The sequence below is a fragment of the Fistularia commersonii genome, chromosome 36, assembly GCF_037954325.1.
Source record: "Fistularia commersonii isolate RoL2024-O1a breed Wild chromosome 36, RoL_Fcom_v1.0, whole genome shotgun sequence".
Lineage (NCBI taxonomy): Eukaryota > Metazoa > Chordata > Actinopteri > Syngnathiformes > Fistulariidae > Fistularia > Fistularia commersonii.
In genome coordinates this window covers 6891192-6909135 of record NC_141319.1, presented here as the reverse complement: position 1 = coordinate 6909135, position 17944 = coordinate 6891192, and the positions used below count along the sequence as shown (strand labels likewise).

Below are 17944 nucleotides of genomic sequence, written 5' to 3'. Positions count from 1 at the left end.
CTCCCCCCCCTCCCCATCAGATGGAACAATCCGTCGTGACGTCGACCAATCAGCAGAAAGGATCCTTGTTTAAATTCAAACGTACCTCTGACAGTGCCGGTGTAGTTTATTTTAAGTATTCTTTTAGTGGTATTTTGAGAACGAATAGATTTTTTCATTTTCAGCGGATTTTTCCTTTTCATTAATAAAGAAAATGGCTGAAGAATCCGCTGTAAAAGTGTGTGTTCGGGTCCGTCCGCTCATTGAGAGGTGAGTAAACGACACCTGAAAGCTAACGCGAACGTTGGGATAATTGTCAAGCTAGGTCTTTGAAATAAGGTGCAAAACTATTACATTTATCAACAGTAATTGTATCTTTCAAAATCAAAGAACTTGACACTTATTCTTCTTTTCCGCGCTCATCTGCACTTGTAACTCCTGCCAATTCAAACCGCACTCACCCGTGCTCCTGCACTTTGTCAGTTGCACTCAAATGTCTTATTACACTGCAAACACTGTTCATATTGATAATAATGTTTACTATTATTATTTCCTATTAGTATATATACACAAATGCAGTAGGAATTTCCCTGTACAAGGAAAAATGTTTCTTCACTGTGCATGTGAGAAGAAACGCTTTGAATATTGATGTAATTTTTCCACTACCAACTTTACACTTGTCAGAACTGAGCCATAAGCCAAACTGACAAGAAGTAACAGTTTAGAATTTTAGTTTTTCTTCTTCTCCTTAAGGGGTCACCACAGCGAAACCAACTAACCGTCTTCTCTCACGCCAACTAACTTCCTATTCTCTGGTGTGCGTCTTGACCTCCTCCACCCTCACCATCCTTCTACCCTGATCTTCACCATCCCTTTCTGTCCATTTCAGTTTATCTAATGTCAGATAAGCGATGTTAAAAGTCTGTCGGCCTTCAACCCATCATCCTTCGTCTTCTGAACGTGTCCTAGGGAGGAAAGCGCTCAGTCGGAGAACCCAGAGCCGCCCCAGTTCTTCTGGAAGGCCGACAAGAAATCCATTCATCAGGTTGATGATGGATACTCCGGCAAGAGCTTCAGTTTCGGTACGTTTGTCGCAATATTTTTCCCCACGCGCGCTTGTGCAACGTTGAAGTCGCTCGAATATCCCGGCCCATTTCAGACCGAGTGTTCGTCGCCGAGGAGACGACCAAACAGCTGTACCAGGACATCGCTAAACCTCTGGTGGTTTCCAGCGTGGAAGGCTACAACGGTATTATCCACTTTTTACAAAACAATCATTTAGAAAAATGTCACTAAGAACCCAGTAATTGCCTAGTGTGTGTGTTTGTGTGTGTGTGTGTGTGTGTTCCATGGACAGGGACCATATTTGCCTATGGACAAACATCTTCGGGTAAGACCTTCACCATGATGGGGAGCGACCGCGATCCGGGGGTGATCCCTCTTGCTGTGGAGGACGTCTTCCAAACTATTCAAAACGTAAGACACACACACACACACACATGCCCTGGAAACATCTCTGGAGGTGTTTAGTGGGACAGCGAGGAGTCACCAAACCTCCCCCTCCTTCTCGCAGTGTCCTCAGAAGGAGTTCCTCCTCCGTGTTTCCTACATGGAGATATACAACGAGACCGTCTCCGACCTCCTGGTGGACAGCTGGAAGAGGAAGCCGCTGGAGGTCCGCGAGGCCCTCAACGTACGTCCATACGTCCATCACCACCACGTCTGCTGTGTTTCGTCTGAGGCTCTGAGATAGAACCTCAGACCAGTGTTTCCCAACCACATTAGTGTGCCGTGAGAGATCCTCAGGTGTGCCGTGGAAAAATGCCCACTTTCACCCGATTGGTCCGAAAATTATTTATCCAACGCAAATAATGTGTCTTCCTCTGTCTATGTGGGCAGCGTGTCCATTCCATGGCGACGGCTAGTGAATGAACCTGTGCATCTGTGTGTCTGAGTGATTAGTGACGCTTTGCGTGCTACATTTTAAAAATAAAAAGTACCGTAATTTACGGATTATTGAGCGCACCTCAATATAAGCCGCACCGGCTAGCCGGTCGCTATCTTTAGCTTCCTCCCGCGCACTAAAACCGTCAAAGTCGTCTTCTTCGCTGTCGGAGTTGAACGAGGATAAAGGTTTTAGCGGCGTGAAGCTTGTTAGCGTCCCCCCACCCAAAGTCCATATATTAGCCGCATCGTTTTTTACATGAAAAAAGTCGCGGCTTATCGTCCGGAAATTAGGGTAGTTGTATCTGCGTAAACAAACAGGCAGCGTTGCTGAAAACTACCAAGACGAGTGAGAAAGCAGTGAAAGCTGCGATAAAGTTGCTGAACTCGTCTCTAAATCCAAACAGCAAAACATTAATACGACCTGCCGGCAAAATCATTGGAGAAGAAATGCTCAGCTTTGGTGTTGATAAAGAAATAGCCCGTTCTCTCAAATAATATTAGATTATAATATTAGATTTCACACTAAGTTAATTGAGACTACGGTTTCATTCTAACTCGTTAAAAGATGTTTTTGACACATTTATTCGGCGGTGTGCAGTGTGATTTTTCTAATGAAAAATATGTGCCGTGGCTCAAAAAAGGTTGTGAAAGATCTTCTGTTTAGGAGCTTCAATGCCAACAAAAAGCTAATTCCTGCAAAGTTTGCGGGATGTTTTTTTTTTTTACAAAACAGAAGAGAAAAGCCATCTTTAATCCATGTGTCAGTTTAAAATGCTAAGCTTTGCGTCTCCTGACGGCGCGCAGAAAAACATCTACGTGGCCGACCTGACGGAGGAGCTGGTGACGTCGCCGGCTCAGGCCCTGGCCTGGATCCGCAAAGGAGAGAGTAAGTCTGGCGTGGAAGAGCTTCTCTGTCCGCCGGGAACTCGGGTTTAACCTCCGGCCTCCTCCTCGCCGCAGAGAACCGCCACTACGGGAAGACCAAGATGAACCAGCGCAGCAGCCGATCGCACGCCATCTTCAGAATGGTGGGTGGAGGCAGGCGGCGGGGAAATCCAGAGATTTATTTATCTAAAAAAAAAAAAATGTTTTTTTTTTTTTTGTTTTTAAACAACCTCCCAGATCCTGGAGAGCCGTGAGAGGAGCGACCCGTCGGGTGAGAACGCAGACGGAGCCATCATCGTTTCCCATCTGGTGAGCCCAACCTCCACCTCTGAGCGCGTCGGCTTCGGGGGTTCCTGAGATATAAACCGTTATTAAATCTAGCCATAAATTGTAGATAAACGAGCATTTAGCAACACATTTTAGTGCTCAGTGTTTTGCGAGTAAGTTCAGTGATGGAGCACCAAATGAAAAACTGCCCGTCTCCTCCGCCGCCATCTTCATCCCATTTTTTTTTTTTTTTTTAAATATTAATAATAGCACGTTTTTAAAACGGGGTTCTGGAACAGATGCATTTTAATGGGGGAATTTAGTTTGATATACAAGCAAATCGAACCAATTCCACTCCTCAGTCGAGGTAGGTGTGTGTGTGTGTGTGTGTGTGTGTGTGTGTGTGTGTGTGTGTGTGTGTGTGTGTGTGTGTGTGTGTGTGTGTGTGTGTGTGTGTGTGTGTGTGTGTGTGTGTGTGTGTGTGTGTGTGTGTGTGTGTGTGTGTGTGTGTGTGTGTGTGTGTGTGTGTGTGTGTGTGTGTGTGTGTGTGTATTACAGGGGTCGGTGTGTACGCATGAGGAACTTGTAACGTGTGTGTGTGTGTGTGTGTGTGAGAGAGAGCATATTACAGGGATAGGTGCATATGTGTGAGGAACTTGTAGTGCGCGTGTGTGTGTGTGTGTGTGTGTGTGTGTGTGTGTGTGTGTGTGTGTGTGTGTGTGTGTGTGTGTGTGTGTGTGTGTGTGTGTGTGTGTGTGTGTGTGTGTGTGTGTGTGTGTGTATTACAGGGGCCGGTGTGTATGCATGAGGAACTTGTAACGTGTGTGTGTTATATTCTCCTCTCCTTCCTCCCCAGAACTTAGTGGACCTGGCTGGATCGGAGCGAGCCAGCCAGACGGGTGCTGAAGGTGAGACGTTCTCCTCTCCGTCAGGTCGTCCGCCGTGGACGAGCTCCTCACCTTTGACCCGGTGTGTGTTTGCAGGCACGCGTTTCAAAGAAGGCTGCAACATCAACCGCAGCCTCTTCACGCTGGGCCAGGTGATCAAGAAGCTCACGGATGAAAACCAGAGGTGGGCGAGGAACGAACGAACGAACGAATTCCCCTCCTCCGCGGGTCTTCTCACGGCCTCCCTGCGTCCTCAGGGGTTTCACCAACTACCGGGACAGCAAGCTGACCCGCATCCTGCAGAACTCGCTGGGCGGGAACGCCAAGACGGTCATCATCTGCACCATCACGCCGGTCACGCTGGACGAGACCCTCAGCACGCTGCAGGTGGGTGCCGGCGCGCCCGGCGCCGCCGTCGGGGGGGTTTGAGCCGCGCGACTCGCGTTGACTTTCCACCTTCAGTTCGCCAGCACGGCCAAGAAGATGAAGAACGACCCCCACGTGACCGAGGTGTCGGACGACGGCGCCCTGCTGAAGAGGTACCGCAACGAGATCGTGGACCTGAAGAGGCGGCTCCACGAGGCAAGGCGGCGTGACGGCTCCTGGATTTTATCTATTTTTCCCAACCCGGTGCCGATGTCTCACGTGCGCGCCGTCCTCCGCAGGTGTCTTCTGTCACGCAGACCACAGCCACGGAGAAGGAGGTGCTCTCGCAGCTCCTCCAGGAGAAGGACCAGCTCCAGCGGGAGCAGGAGGACAGGATCAGGAACCTCACCCAGCTGCTGGTCACCAGCTCCAGCCAGGTCCTCCCGAAGAGGGTGAGCTAAGCGGCCGCGAGCGGAGCCTCGCCGCTCCTCCTCAGGGTCGCCCGTGACCTTCTCCGCATCTCCTAGATGCCCAAGCGTCGGGTGACGTGGGGGGGGAAGATGCTGCGTGCGGCCCGGGCCTCCACCTGCATGGACGCCGCCTCCAACCTCAGCTTCGCGGAGCCTGTCCATCAGAAGAGGAAGGTGGACCTCTCCTACCTGACGGAGCTGGGCGAAGGTGAGGAACCCCCCGGAGCTTGGCGGACGCTCCGCGGCGCGCCGAAGTTCACGCACGGCCGCTCTCCCCCCTCCTCCCTCAGACGACGAGGACTTTGACTCCAACTGGGAGATCCCCGACGAGCCGCTGGACGAGATGGACGGCAGCGTCAACACGGTGACGTCCCGCAGGGGGCAGATCAGGTGAGCCCCGGCTCTCCGCCGCGTCTGCCTTCTCCTCCGGATGTTTCACCTCCGACGTCCTCCTCCTCCCCGCGCAGCTCCGAGGGCCAGGCCTCAGAGCTGGACCTTCAGAAGCAGGAAGTGGCGGCGAGGCTGCAGGCCCTGCAGGAGAGGGCGGCGGAGCTGGACGCCCAGCTGCGAGCCGAGGCCCGGCAGAGGCGGGAGGAGGCGGAGAAGGTGAAGAACCTGGAGGACACGGTGTCCAGCCTGGAGAGACGCCTGGAGGAGCAGAACCAGACCCGCTGCCGGGCCGACGGCCAGGTGCGCTAGCCGTTAGCCGTTAGCTCGCCGACCGACAGGAAGCCCCGCGAACCGACGTCCGCTTCCGGCTTCCGGTTCCCTTCATATCCTGTCGAAGTAAAACCTCCGTCCTCATCGGGAAGTTGGAAGAAAAAAAAAATCGCTTTTCCCGTTTCCTGCAGGTGAGGAAGGAGTTTGCGGAGACGCTGCAGCTGTGCGAGACCCTGGCCTCCGAGAGGGTAACGTCCGACCGCCTCGGCTTCTCCTGAACGGAGACGAGCGTCCGCTGACGGTGTGTGTGTGTCTGTGTGTGTGTGTGTGTGTGTGTGTGCAGGACACGGTGGTTCGGGAGCGCGACTACCTGAGGCAGGAGCTGGGGATGTTCATTGAGCAGACCAAGAGCCTGGAGGTGGAGAAGACCAACCTGTCGCAGGAGCTGAAGGAGAAGAGAGGGATCGAGGAGTTCGAGTACCTGGAGGAGGAGCTCAGGAAGGAGCAGGAGGTGGACCTCCTTCCCCCCCCGTGAACATCTGCTCAACGTGTCCTTTTCTGCTTTTTACTAACCGCCGCGTTGACCTCCCAGGGTCGGCTGTGCGGCGAGATCTCCAGCCTGAAGGCGGAGGTGGAGGCCCGCGACCTGCGCTGCCTGGAGCTCCAGGTGAGGCTGAGGAGATCAACATGTGGAGGTTCCTCTGTGGGGGTCAGAGGGTGGGAAAAAAAATCCAGACGGAGATGTTTTGGATGCGGACGGAGGAGGTGCTGGTGGAAGGACGCTGCTGGGGTTCTGGAGGTCTGGAGAAGAAGAGGAGGGTTCTGGATGGAGGCAGATGATTGGCCACCGATGTGTTAGCTTAGCTTAGCTTAGCTTCTCTCTTTCGCTCAGCGGCGACGCCACAAAGTGTTGGACATGGAGGCCGATTTCATTGTTTCTTTGTTTTTTTTTTTTTCTCTTCTCTCCTTTCATTGGCCTCCCAACCCAGGAAGAACTGGAGCAGCAGAAACGTCAGCGGGCGTCGGTCCTGCACGCCGCGGTGAGCCCGCGCTCCGTCTGCGCCGTCACGCCGGAGCGCGGCGTTTCTCCTGACCGCCATTCGGACTCCTTTCAGGGCGGCGACGGCGAGCTGGCACGGGAGGTGGCGGAGCTCCGGCGGTCCCTGAGCGACGCCGAGGCCGTCAGCAGAGACGCCAAGAAGGAGTGGGCCGTCCTGCGCAGTCAGAACATCATGCTGGAGGAGCTGAAGGTACCGTCGCACCTCCATCCAGGACGGGGTTTAGCAGCCTGTACCAGTCAGAGCCGTTTCCCAGCTTTTCAACCCTTTTGAAATTTAAAATGAATTAACGTGGCACGTAGCTGTTTTTTTTTTTGTTTTGTTTTTTTTCACCACCTTTATGCTATGTATAAACAAAATGTTTTGCTGTTTTTTTTTTTTAATCAACTGCAGGGGAAACGAAATGACGAAAAAAAGGGTTGAAGGTTACTTTTAAGCAAAATAATCCGTGCCTATTTGAGTCCAAAATTAAATTAGCAAACCGACAATGCCGTCCTCTCTTATTGAGAGCGGCAAAAATATTTGACCACGTTTTATTTAGATGTTCCAAGATTGCCGTGATCCTCAACTTTAAAATTCCATTAAAAAAAAAAAAATGATGCAACTAAAATAAACACATTTTAATGAAGCACTGGTTATTTTCAAAAGCCGCAGGTGGCCGACCCGTGGACTGGGAGCTGGATTGAAAAGCTATAAACCGTTCCATCCCAGTTTGTGTTTGTTAAATAAGAAAAGTGTGCTTTAAAAATGGCAAATGTGTAAAAAAAATATATATACATATATATATATATATACATAAAGATTGGGTGGAATAGGTCAGGAGTTTTAATTTGAGACTAGATTAGATGAGAACAACTTTATTAATCCCGAAGGAAATGGTTGTGCCAGAGTTTCAAGTAAAACAACAAAACAGTAATAGATAATAGTAGGAAGGAGGAAGAATAAGAAATATAATGAAACATGAATCGTCTGAACTGTTAGCAGTAACTACAAAGATTGAAGATTCCCTGCGGCTGAGGGAAGAGGAATTAAAAAGTTTGGCGCTCTATTCTTAACTTACTGTTCACCACTAAAGGCTACAATGCTATGCTAAACGTGACTTTGCTCCCCTTTGTCTAAACTCCATTTGTGCAGTGAAGCCGCTCCTCTTTTTAAAACCGACCGTCTCGTTCCCACAAAACCCCGAAACGCAAAAACTCAAGATCCAACTCTTAAGCCGACGCGCTCGACTGTGACGCCGACGCGTGACCTTTTCCACAACCTTCTCCCAGGCCACGCTGAGCGCCGGCCACCAGAAGATGGAGGCGGAGGTGTCGGGCCTGCGCTCGCAGCTGGAGGCGGAGAAGCGGCGCTACAAGCAGATGCAGAGCGACCTCCAGCGGGAGCTGGGCGTGGTGTTCGAGGAGAACGCCAAGCTCACCGCCCTGCTGGACGGCAAAGTGCCCAAGCGTGGGTTCCGGCCCGTCCTCCGAAGACCGCCGGTCCGGGTTAGCTCGCTCGCTAACGGCGTCCTCCTCTGCAGATCTGGTGGAGCGCGTGGAGCTGGAGGGACGCCTGAAGGACCTGAACCAGGATCTGGCCGCCTCCCGCCGGTCGGAGGAGGACCTCCGGGCTCGGCTGGCGGGGCTTCCCGCCCCGGAGGAGCAGGTGAGGTCACGCCGCCGGCGCGGGAGGCGGAGCTTGCGGGCGGGAGACGGTGACGACCTTTGACCCCAGGCGACGCGGCTGACGGAGGAGCTGAGCGCCGTCCGCGCCGAGAGAGACGGCCTCGCCGACGACCTCCTGGAGACGCGGCGGCTTCTGGACGCCGCCGAGCAGAGGGAGGCGGCGGCGGCGCGGCGGGCCGAGGAGGAGAAGAAGGACCTCCTGGCCAGCGCTGCGGAGGAGGAGCTGAAGGTCGGGAGCTCCCTCACGCTGTTGAGATGCAGCTCAGCCGGAGGACGCAGGAACCTGAACCCGCCCGGTGTTTCCTCTCGGCAGGCGCAGCAGCTGCGGGAGAGCCTGCAGGCCGTCGCCGAGCAGAAGAACCTGCTGGACGCCGAGCTGGAGAAGAAGGCCGAGATGGTGAGATGATCGACCTGGCAACGTCCCGTTCCCAAAACAATAATAACCAACGAAGAAGCCGTATTTGAGAACTTAGAAGAGGAGGGTGGTGTCTTCCGTCCACCAGGGGGCGCTGTTGTCCTCCTGACCCTCCGGTTGGTTTCCCTCAGGTGCGGCAGCAGGAGGAACATCTGGAGAAGACCAGAGAGGAGGTGGACCTGCTGCGGGCCGACCTCCAGGAGAACGTGGACCTGGTGAGGGGCATCGCAGCAGAAGCCCGTCGATGACCGCTTGGTCCTCAAATTCAGAGATTGAGGAGTGTGTGTGTGTGTGTGTGTGTGTGTGTCCACCCAGATGATCGAGACCCAGGGCGAGCTGAGGATGGCCCAGCAGAAGGTGGGACACCTGCAGGAAAGGGTGGAGCTGCTGAGCGTCCAGAAGGAGGAGCTGGAGAGCCGAGCCGTCCAGGAGAACCCTGAGGAGATGCCAGAGCTCCGGCGCCAGGCAGGGGTTCCTCCTCACCAGGGGGTCAAGATGTTTTGAGGACTTGGATCTTCGTCCGTGTCAATCTCCGGTCTCCTCCACCGTGCAGGTGGAGCTTCTGGCCGCCGAGCGTGACGGCCTGCTGGCCGAGAGGTCTGCCGGCGTGGAGGAGCTTCAGAGGAACACCATGGTGCTCAGCGAGGAGAAGGAGCAGCTGCAGGAGGCTCTGGAGCTTCTCAGGCAGGAGAAGAAGCAGATCAGGGAGCAGCTGGACCAGTCTGTGGGAACCTACCAGATCCAGGTGTGTGTGTGTGTGTTGATGTTTGATGGACGTGTTCAGAAGTTGGAGGTCACCTTGTTCTCCTGTCCTCCTCCAGGTGTCTGAGCTGAGCTCCTCTCTGCAGGACCTCACTGACCAGAAGAGACAACTGGAAGATGATCTGCAGCAGAACATGGAGGAGGTGAAGCTCCTGATGGTCCTGCTGAAGTTCTCCTCAACAGGAGGCAATGGTTTAAACCTCCGTCCTCCTCACAGGTGAAGATCCTGGAGGAGAAGCTGCAGGGCGTTGAAGCTGAGCGAGACGTCCTGCTGTCTGAGAAGAAGCAGAGGTCCTCCAGGGAGGAGATGGAGGAGCTGCAGAGCAGAGCTGCATCTCTCAGCGAGGAGAAGGAGCAGCTGCAGGAGGCTCTGGAGCTTCTCAGGCAGGAGAAGATGCAGATCAGGGAGCAGCTGGACGAGTCTGTGGGAACCTACCAGATCCAGGTGTGTGTGTGTGTTGATGTTTGATGGACGTGTTCAGAAGTTGGAGGTCACCTTGTTCTTCTCTCCTCCACCAGGTCTCTGAGCTGAGCTCCTCTCTGGAGGACCTCACCGGCCAGAAGAGACAACTGGAAGAGGTTCTGCAGCAGAACATGGAGGAGGTGAAGCTCCTGCAGGTTCTTCTGAAGTCCTAGTATGAGAACGGCCCCAGACTTAACCATCATCCTCCTCACAGCTGAAGACCCTGGAGGAGAAGATGCAGAGCGTTGAAGCTGAGAGAGATGTCCTGCTGTCTGAGAAGAAGCAGAGGTCCTCCACGGAGGAGATGGAGGAGCTGCAGGAGATGCTGGGCGTTCTGAGGCAGGAGAAGATCCAGCTCAGGGAACATCTGGACGACTGCGTGGGGACACATCAGATCCAGGTGTGTGTGTGTGTTGATGTTTGATGGAGGTGTTCAGAGGTTGGAGGTCACCTCGTTCTTCTCTCCTCCTCCAGGTGTCTGAGCTGAGCTCCTCTCTGCAGGCTCTCACTGAGCAGAAGAGACAACTAGAAGATGATCTGCAGCAGAACATGGAGGAGGTGAGGCTCCTGATGGTCCTGCTGAAGTCCCAGATGGTCCACTGGTCGTGAGGAGCAGGTCACCTGGTCTGGTGTCTGCAGCTTCTCTGCGTTTCACATCTCCAGGCTTCTCTCACAAAACGTGTCCTTCTGTGAAGGTTTCGAACCTGCAGGAGCTCCTGAGGTCGATCCAGGAGGAGCTGCGTGACCAGCAGCAGACCACCTCTGAGCAGGTGAGATCGAGCTGCCATCCAGGACCTGACCTCCCTGAGGAACCTCATCTAACCCCTGTCCTCCTCACAGCTGAAGACCCTGGAGGAGAAGCTGCAGAGCGTGGAGGTCGAGAGAGACGTCCTGCTGTCTGAGAAGAAGCAGAGGTCCTCCAGCGAGGAGCTGCAGAGCAGAGCTGCATCCACTCTCAGCGAGGAGAAGGAGCAGCTGCAGGAGGCTCTGGAGCTTCTCAGGCAGGAGAAGAAGCAGATCAGGGAGCAGCTGGACCAGTCTGTGGGAACCTACCAGATCCAGGTGTGTGTGTGTGTGTGTGTGTGTGTTTGTTTGATGCAGGTGTTCAGAGGTTGGAGGTCACCTCGTTCTCCTGTCCTCCTCCAGGTGTCTGAGCTGAGCTCCTCTCTGCAGGACCTCACTGAGCAGAAGAGGCAACTGGAAGATGGTCTGCAGCAGAACATGGAGGAGGTGAAGCTCCTGATGGTCCTGCTGAAGTTCTCCTCAACAGGAGGCAATGGTTTAAACCTCTGTCCTCCTCACAGGTGAAGATCCTGGAGGAGAAGCTGCAGGGCGTTGAAGCTGAGCGAGACGTCCTGCTGTCTGAGAAGAAGCAGAGGTCCTCCAGGGAGGAGATGGAGGAGCTGCAGAGCAGAGCTGCATCTCTCAGCGAGGAGAAGGAGCAGCTGCAGGAGGCTCTGGAGCTTCTCAGGCAGGAGAAGATGCAGCTCAAGGAGCAGCTGGACCAGTCTGTGGAAACCTACCAGATCCAGGTGTGTGTGTGTGTGTGTGTGTGTGTGTTGATGTTCAGTGAAGGTGTTCAGAAGTTGGAGGTCACCTTGTTCTTCTCTCCTCCACCAGGTGTCTGAGCTGAGCTCCTCTCTGGAGGACCTCACCGGCCAGAAGAGACAACTGGAAGATGATCTGCAGCAGAACATGGAGGAGGTGAAGCTCCTGCAGGTTCTTCTGAAGTCCTAGTATGAGAACGGCTCCAGACTTAACCATCATCCTCCTCACAGCTGAAGACCCTGGAGGAGAAGATGCAGAGCGTTGAAGCTGAGAGAGACGTCCTGCTCTCTGAGAAGGAGAAGGGCCGACAGATGTTTGCAGAGGAGGTGGGAAAGCTGACCTGCAGGTCCAGGTTCCTCAGCGAGGAGAAGGAGCTGCTCCAGGAGACCCTGGAGGCTCTGAAGCAGGAGAAGATCCAACTGGAGGAGAAGATGGAGAACCTTCAGTCGGAGGTCTGTGCTGGACAGCAGAGGGAACTGGTGAGACCGAGAGCTTCATCTCACAGCCTCCGTCCTCCTCACAGGGGAGGAACCTGGAGGAGAAGCTGCAGAACCTGGAGGCCGAGAGAGACGTCCTGCTGTCTGAGAAGAAGGAGAGGTCCTCCAACGAGGAGCTGCAGAGCAGAGCTGTGTCGTCTCTCAGCGAGGAGAAGAAGCAGCTGCAGGAGGCTCTGGAGGACCTGAGGCAGGAGAAGAACCTGCTCAGGGAGGATCTGGAGGAGAAGATGGAGAGCCTTCAGTCGGAGGTGTGTGTGGAGGTTCCTCCAGGTGATTTCCAAGACCACGAGCTTCATCTCACAGCCTCCGTCCTCCTCACAGGCGAGGACGCTGGAAGCCGAGAGGGACGTCCTGCTGTCTGAGAAGAAGGAGACGTCCTCCAGGGAGGAGATGGAGGAGCTGCAACGCAGAGTCACGTCTCTCAGCCAGGAGAAGGAGAAGCTGCAGGAGACGCTGGAGGACCTGAGGCGGGAGAAGAAGCAGACGTGTGGCACGGCGCCACGCGAGGCCTCCTCGGATCTTCACCCCGTCGCCACGGAGACGGCGTCCTCACGGCTGCAGGCCTCCGTGGAGAAGCTCCAGGTACCTCCGCCGTCTTCGCTCGTGGAGCTCCGCCCGGAGATCCGCTCGCTCACCCTTCCGCCGCCGCCGCAGGAGACCTTCAGGAGGCTCCAGGAGTTCATCGACCTCTGCGGCAGGTTGAACATGGGCACCATGGAGAGCAGCCTGAGGCTGGAACGCTCCTACGGACGCCACGCCGCCCTGCCGCACGCCACCCTGACCACCTACAAGAACATGTGTCAGAAGGGCCTCCACAGCCTGCGGGTCCTCGCCAGCATCATGGTGAGCACACCTTCTCTGGTGCTCCAGGATGGACGTGATGATCCAGGAGCTCACTGTGTGTGTGTGTGTGTGTGTGTGTGTGTGTGTAGGAGCACCTGCGCTCGTCCGCCACGGCGTCCCTGCAGCTCCTGGAGAAGCTGGCCACCCAGGACGTGGCGCTGCTGGAGGAGCGGCGCCTGCAGGACGTTCTGCTGTGTCGGGCGCGAGCGCCGCGCTTCTCCTTCCTGGATGAAGACCCGTCCTCGCTGCGGGCGCCTTGGCTTTCAGAGCTGCTGGAGAAGAGACAGGCGTACCTGCAGGTAGGTGGCGGGACGCCGCCGCCGCCGCCGTCTGACCTCCGCGTGACCTCCATCTCGCCGCTCCGCAGAAGACGGAGGACCTCGTGGCGCGCCTGGGCGCCGCCATGCAGCTGTGCCAGGGCGAGCTGGCGGGGGAGCTGCGCGACCGCCAGCGCTTCATGGAGCAGATGGAGGCGGCCAGAGCGCACGGCGAGCGGCCGGATGAGGTCCTGGCCGCCGAGCTGGAGCTCAGGACCGCCGCCGCCGCGAGGAGGGAGGCCAGCCGGCAGGTGCGTGTGCACGTCCTCCTTCTTGGCGTCCACGCTCTCCATTCATCCGGTCTCCTCCCGCGCAGGCCATCATCTCGGAGCAGGAGGCGGCGAGCGAGGAGCTGGGCCGGCTGGAGGAGGACGCCGCCGCTCGGCTCCAGGAGGAGGCCGGCAGGCGCCGCGCGCTGCAGCGGGCGCTGGAGGAGGACGCCGACGCCGACGCGCCCGCCGACGCCCAGGTGGAGCTGCTGAGGGACGTCCAGCAGCTGACAGCTCGGCTGCAGGACGCCCAGAAGGAAGCCCAGGTACTGAGTGTTTTTGTTTTTGTCTGTCAGGTGTTTATCCAGAGAAGTCTTTATCTGTGGTCGTCATGGAAGCAAAACTATACTGCTCCAAAAAAATAAAGGGAACACTTGAACAACACAATGTAACTCCAAGTCAGTCACACTTGTGTGAAATCATAGTGTCCACTCAGGAAGCAACACACATTCATTTGGACTTGTTTTAAGGACATTACATCAAAGCTGGATCAGCCTGGAGTTTGTTTTTACACTTTAATTTGGAGTGTGATTCCTAATCCAGACCTCCATGGGTTGATACAATTGGTTTCCATGGATCATTTTGGTGTGATTTTGTTGTCAGCACATTCAACTGTGTGAAGAGCAAAGTATTTCATAAGAATATTTCATTCATTTAGATCTAGGATGTGTTTTTTAAGTGTTCCTCTTTATTTTTTTGAGCAGTGTTTGAATGAATGAATGATGAAGGTTCCTCGTGGTGCATATCGGAAAAAATATGGATTTATGGATCTGTTTGGGAGCCATTTAATTTTCGTGAAATTAAATTTATTTACTTTTCAAGTTTTTTGTTTTTTTTCCCCCCTTCATTTTCTTTTTTCTTTTTTTTTCCTATATTTTTACATTTTAATTTTTTTTTTTTTTTTTTTTTTTCCCCTAATAGTGACTTCCCAGGTCCATATATTAATAGCTATAGCTATAACACGTACTAGATAGGGATATTTTTTGGTATCAATTCTGGAGCCATTTAATGTCATTGATATGAAATGAATTTACTTTTCAAATTTTATTATTTCTTACATTTTTATATATATATATATATATATATATATATATATATATATATATATATATATATGATGATTTTTTTTAATGATTATATGTCAAATCTTGACTTCTCAGGCCTTTCTGAGAAACATTAACATTATTTAAAGAATGTCCAAGTTGAAAATATATGGATATTTTCTCATGTCTGTTTGGGAGCCGTGTCATTTCAGTGAAATTCAATTTATTTACTTTTAGAGTTTTGTTTTTTTATTTTTTTTTTCCCCTGTTCATTTTCACATTTTTTTCCCTATATTTTTACATTCTAAATGTTTTTTTTTTTTTCCTAATCTTGATTTCCCAGGTCCATATATTAATAGCTATAATAAATACTAGATAGGGATATTTTCTGGTATCAGTTCGGGAGCCATTTAATGTCAGTGATGTAAAATGCTCTTTTCAAATTTTATCTTTTCTTACATTTTTCTTTACATTTTTCCCAGGAGCTGCGGGAGCAGGCGGAGCGGCTGTGGGCGGCGCAGGGCGAGGCCAGCTCCTCGCTGGCCAGCCACAAGAGAGCCACCCAGCTGCTGCAGACGGAGCTGCAGGACAGCAGAGCTCAGCTGGACCAGAAGGAGAACACCATCCTGACCCTGCGGGGCAAGCTGAGGGAGTCTGAGGTGAGTGCAGGACCCCCACCTCCGTCCCTCACACACACACACACACACACACACACATCGCTCACGCTGTCGTCGTGTGGCAGAAACACATCCCGCCGGGTTCGTCGGAGCTGCAGAACCTCCAGAAGAAACTCCTGACGATGGAGGTGAAGCTGAGCGCGGCCGACGACAGCCACCAGCAAGAGTGAGACACCCCGACATTTGTCATTAAATCCCTGCAGGACCGAGGACGTCACCGGTGTGTGTGTGTGTGTGTGTGTGGGTGTGTGTGTCCAGGATCCAGAGGCTGACCATAGTTCTGAAGGAAAAGGAGGAGCTGGTGAGGAAGCTGAAGGAGACTCTGAGGAACTCCCAGCAGGAAGGGGAAGGCTCGTGTAAGTCGCTATTTTATTCCGTTTTTTTTTATATTTTATGAATCCGACCGCACCCGTCCCGTGTGTGAAAACACACTCGCCGTGTGTTTTCAGTCCTGCAAGGCAAAGAGCTTCACGCCAGGCTGACCAAGCCCCGGGGTCAGGTCAGCAGCAGCGCCCTGGAGGAGGAGGTGAAGAGCCTTCGGCTCAAAATAACCGAGCTGGAGAGGTGAGTCCTGGGCGGCTTCCTCTCTCATTTAAGCTGCATTTTTAAGGGACTTTTTTAGCAAAAAAAAAAACTCCAGTTGAATCAAAACCACCAGTAAATAATATTTATTTATATTGCATCAAAAAATGATGGCTAAAATACTACAACACTTGTGTTACTTCCTTGTGGTTTGTCCTCTATTTCCCCCAACACACACACACACACACACACACACAGCCGGGTCTCCAGTCAGCTTGCAGAGATCAGCAAGTGGAAGAACCGAGCCATCAAGCTGAGCAACAAGATGGAGGCCAGGAAGCCGTCGTCACCCTGCACGCCCACCAAGAGGGCCTTCGCCGTGACCTCCGACACCTTGATCAACGCCCCCAAGAAGCTCCTGGTGACCCCGAAGAAGGTGGACTCCCCCAGGAAGAAGGTGGACTCCCCCAGGAAGAAGGTGGACTCCCCCAGGAAGAAGGTGGACTCCCCCAGGAAGCTGCCGGAGATGGTGGCCGCCCCCCTGCTGGACTCGCCCAAGAGCAGGTTCTTTGACGCGGCCGGCAGCTCGGACATGCTGTCCATATCCTGCCCCAAGCAGTTCTTCGATAACTCCAGCCTGGGAACCCTTCCAGGTGAGTTGACCACACACACACACACACACACACACACACACACACACACACACACACACACACTGACATCCTAAACAACTGAGCTATGTGTTTCCACCAGAGGTTTCCCATGTTCCCGATAGAACAGACAAAGAGACAGGTAACGGGAAGCGTGTGTGTGTTTGTGTGTGTGTCCAAAGGGTGCAGGGTCTATTTTTTCCACATTCAAACAAGAAGGTTGCACATTTTGGTGTCGGTTTAAAAAAACAATACCTGCGTCGTGTGTGCACGTGCGCACGTTAAAGACTGAAGCAACACGTTGGGAGTACATTCACACACTTGGAAGACCCTTGACACATTTCAGCATCTCTACCCGCCTGAAGGAAACCGTCACTTCTAACCTGTCGTCGTCTCCAACTTCAGACACAGGTCATCTTATATATATGTGTGTGTGTGTGTGTTGCAGATGCGGAGGTTGCTGCCGGCACGAAGGGCGAGTGGTGGCCTCTGTCTCCGAAGCAGGAGGACTTGTGTAAAACCCAGTGAACATTCCTCCTTTTAACCTCCCCATCCCTCACTTTCTATCTCTTCTTATCAAGTTTTGTTTTCTACTTTGCCTCCATTTTAAATATGTTTAAAAATAAAACGTGTTCTTTATAATCAAGACTGCAACAAGGAGAAGAACTTCATTTCTTTTGTACAACTTGTTTTGCCTTTGGTAAAATTTCACATTCATAAAAGAAAATGGACAAACAGCAACCCAAACTTCAAGGTCTTTCTACAGGAAATGGATCAATACAGCACCATTATAAACAGACTTCAGTACCTAAAGGTAGTAAGAACAACCTTTATTTTGGAAACATTTGTTTAATATTTGTGTGTATATGTACAGTGTCTATCATAAGTATTCACCCCCTTGGATGTTCTACCCTTTAAGTGCTTTCATAAATCAATTATGGTCAATAAAATTTGTCTTTAACACAAAAATTTATTGGAAAAAACTCTTAAATGCCAAAGTGAAAACGGATTTCTACAAAAAAACAGACAATGAAATAAAAATATATAAAGAAATATAATTGTTTGGATAATTAATCACCCCCTTAGTGATTAATACATGTAGACAGAAGAGCACTCCTGCCGTCGTGACCATGCAAGTAGGAGATTAGTGAGAGAAGCAACCAAGACCCCTGCAACTACTCTGAAGGAGTTACAAGCTTCAGCTGCTTAGATGGAAGACTCCATGGTCTACAGGAAGAAGATTCCTTGGTCTGATGAGACCAAGCTCGAGCTTTTTGGCCATCAGACAAGACGTCATGGTTGGCTTAAACCAAATACTGCACATCACAAAAAACACACCATCCCCACTGTTAAGCATGGTGGTGGCAGCATCATGCTATGTGGATGTTTCTCAGCGGCCGGACCTGGAAGGCTTGGAAAGGTAGAGGGCAGAATGAATGCTGCTGCAATACACTGAAATCTTATTCAGTCTGCAAGAAAACTACGGATTGGGAGAAGATTTATTTTCCAGCAAGACAATGATCCGAAGCATACTGCAAAAGCTACACAGGAATGGTTAAAAAAGAACCAGGTAAATGCTCTGGAGTGGCTGAGTCAAACCCAGACCTCAATCCTAAAGAGAATTTGTGGCTGGACTTGAGTTTTTCCAATAAATTTTTGCGTTGAAGAAGCCAAATTTTATTGACCATGATTGATTTATGAAAACACTAAAGGGTAAAATATCCAAGGGGGCGAATACTTATGATAGACACT

General features: G+C 52.2%; 1 protein-coding gene across 1 annotated transcript; it reads left to right on the top strand.

The window, feature by feature from the left end:
• The first annotated feature begins 100 nt into the window (after positions 1–100).
• Positions 101–17127, top strand: cenpe (centromere protein E). Its single transcript, XM_086143030.1, has 50 exons — positions 101–249; positions 949–1061; positions 1139–1228; positions 1337–1455; positions 1553–1672; positions 2731–2812; positions 2887–2954; positions 3049–3120; positions 3935–3986; positions 4062–4149; positions 4223–4352; positions 4428–4547; positions 4631–4783; positions 4859–5009; positions 5092–5191; positions 5269–5491; positions 5653–5709; positions 5805–5972; positions 6054–6128; positions 6451–6711; positions 7791–7968; positions 8042–8166; positions 8236–8583; positions 8733–8816; positions 8917–9066; positions 9155–9346; positions 9423–9506; positions 9581–9808; positions 9883–9966; positions 10041–10226; positions 10301–10384; positions 10522–10596; positions 10667–10888; positions 10973–11056; positions 11131–11358; positions 11447–11530; positions 11605–11826; positions 11898–12119; positions 12193–12453; positions 12526–12714; positions 12804–13013; positions 13082–13282; positions 13348–13566; positions 14826–15002; positions 15086–15186; positions 15279–15376; positions 15470–15584; positions 15801–16195; positions 16296–16334; positions 16641–17127. The coding sequence occupies exons 1-50, from the start codon at positions 194–196 to the stop codon at positions 16718–16720; spliced, it is 7263 nt and encodes a 2420-aa protein (XP_085999156.1). The 5' UTR covers positions 101–193; the 3' UTR covers positions 16721–17127.
• The last annotated feature ends 817 nt before the right edge of the window (positions 17128–17944 follow it).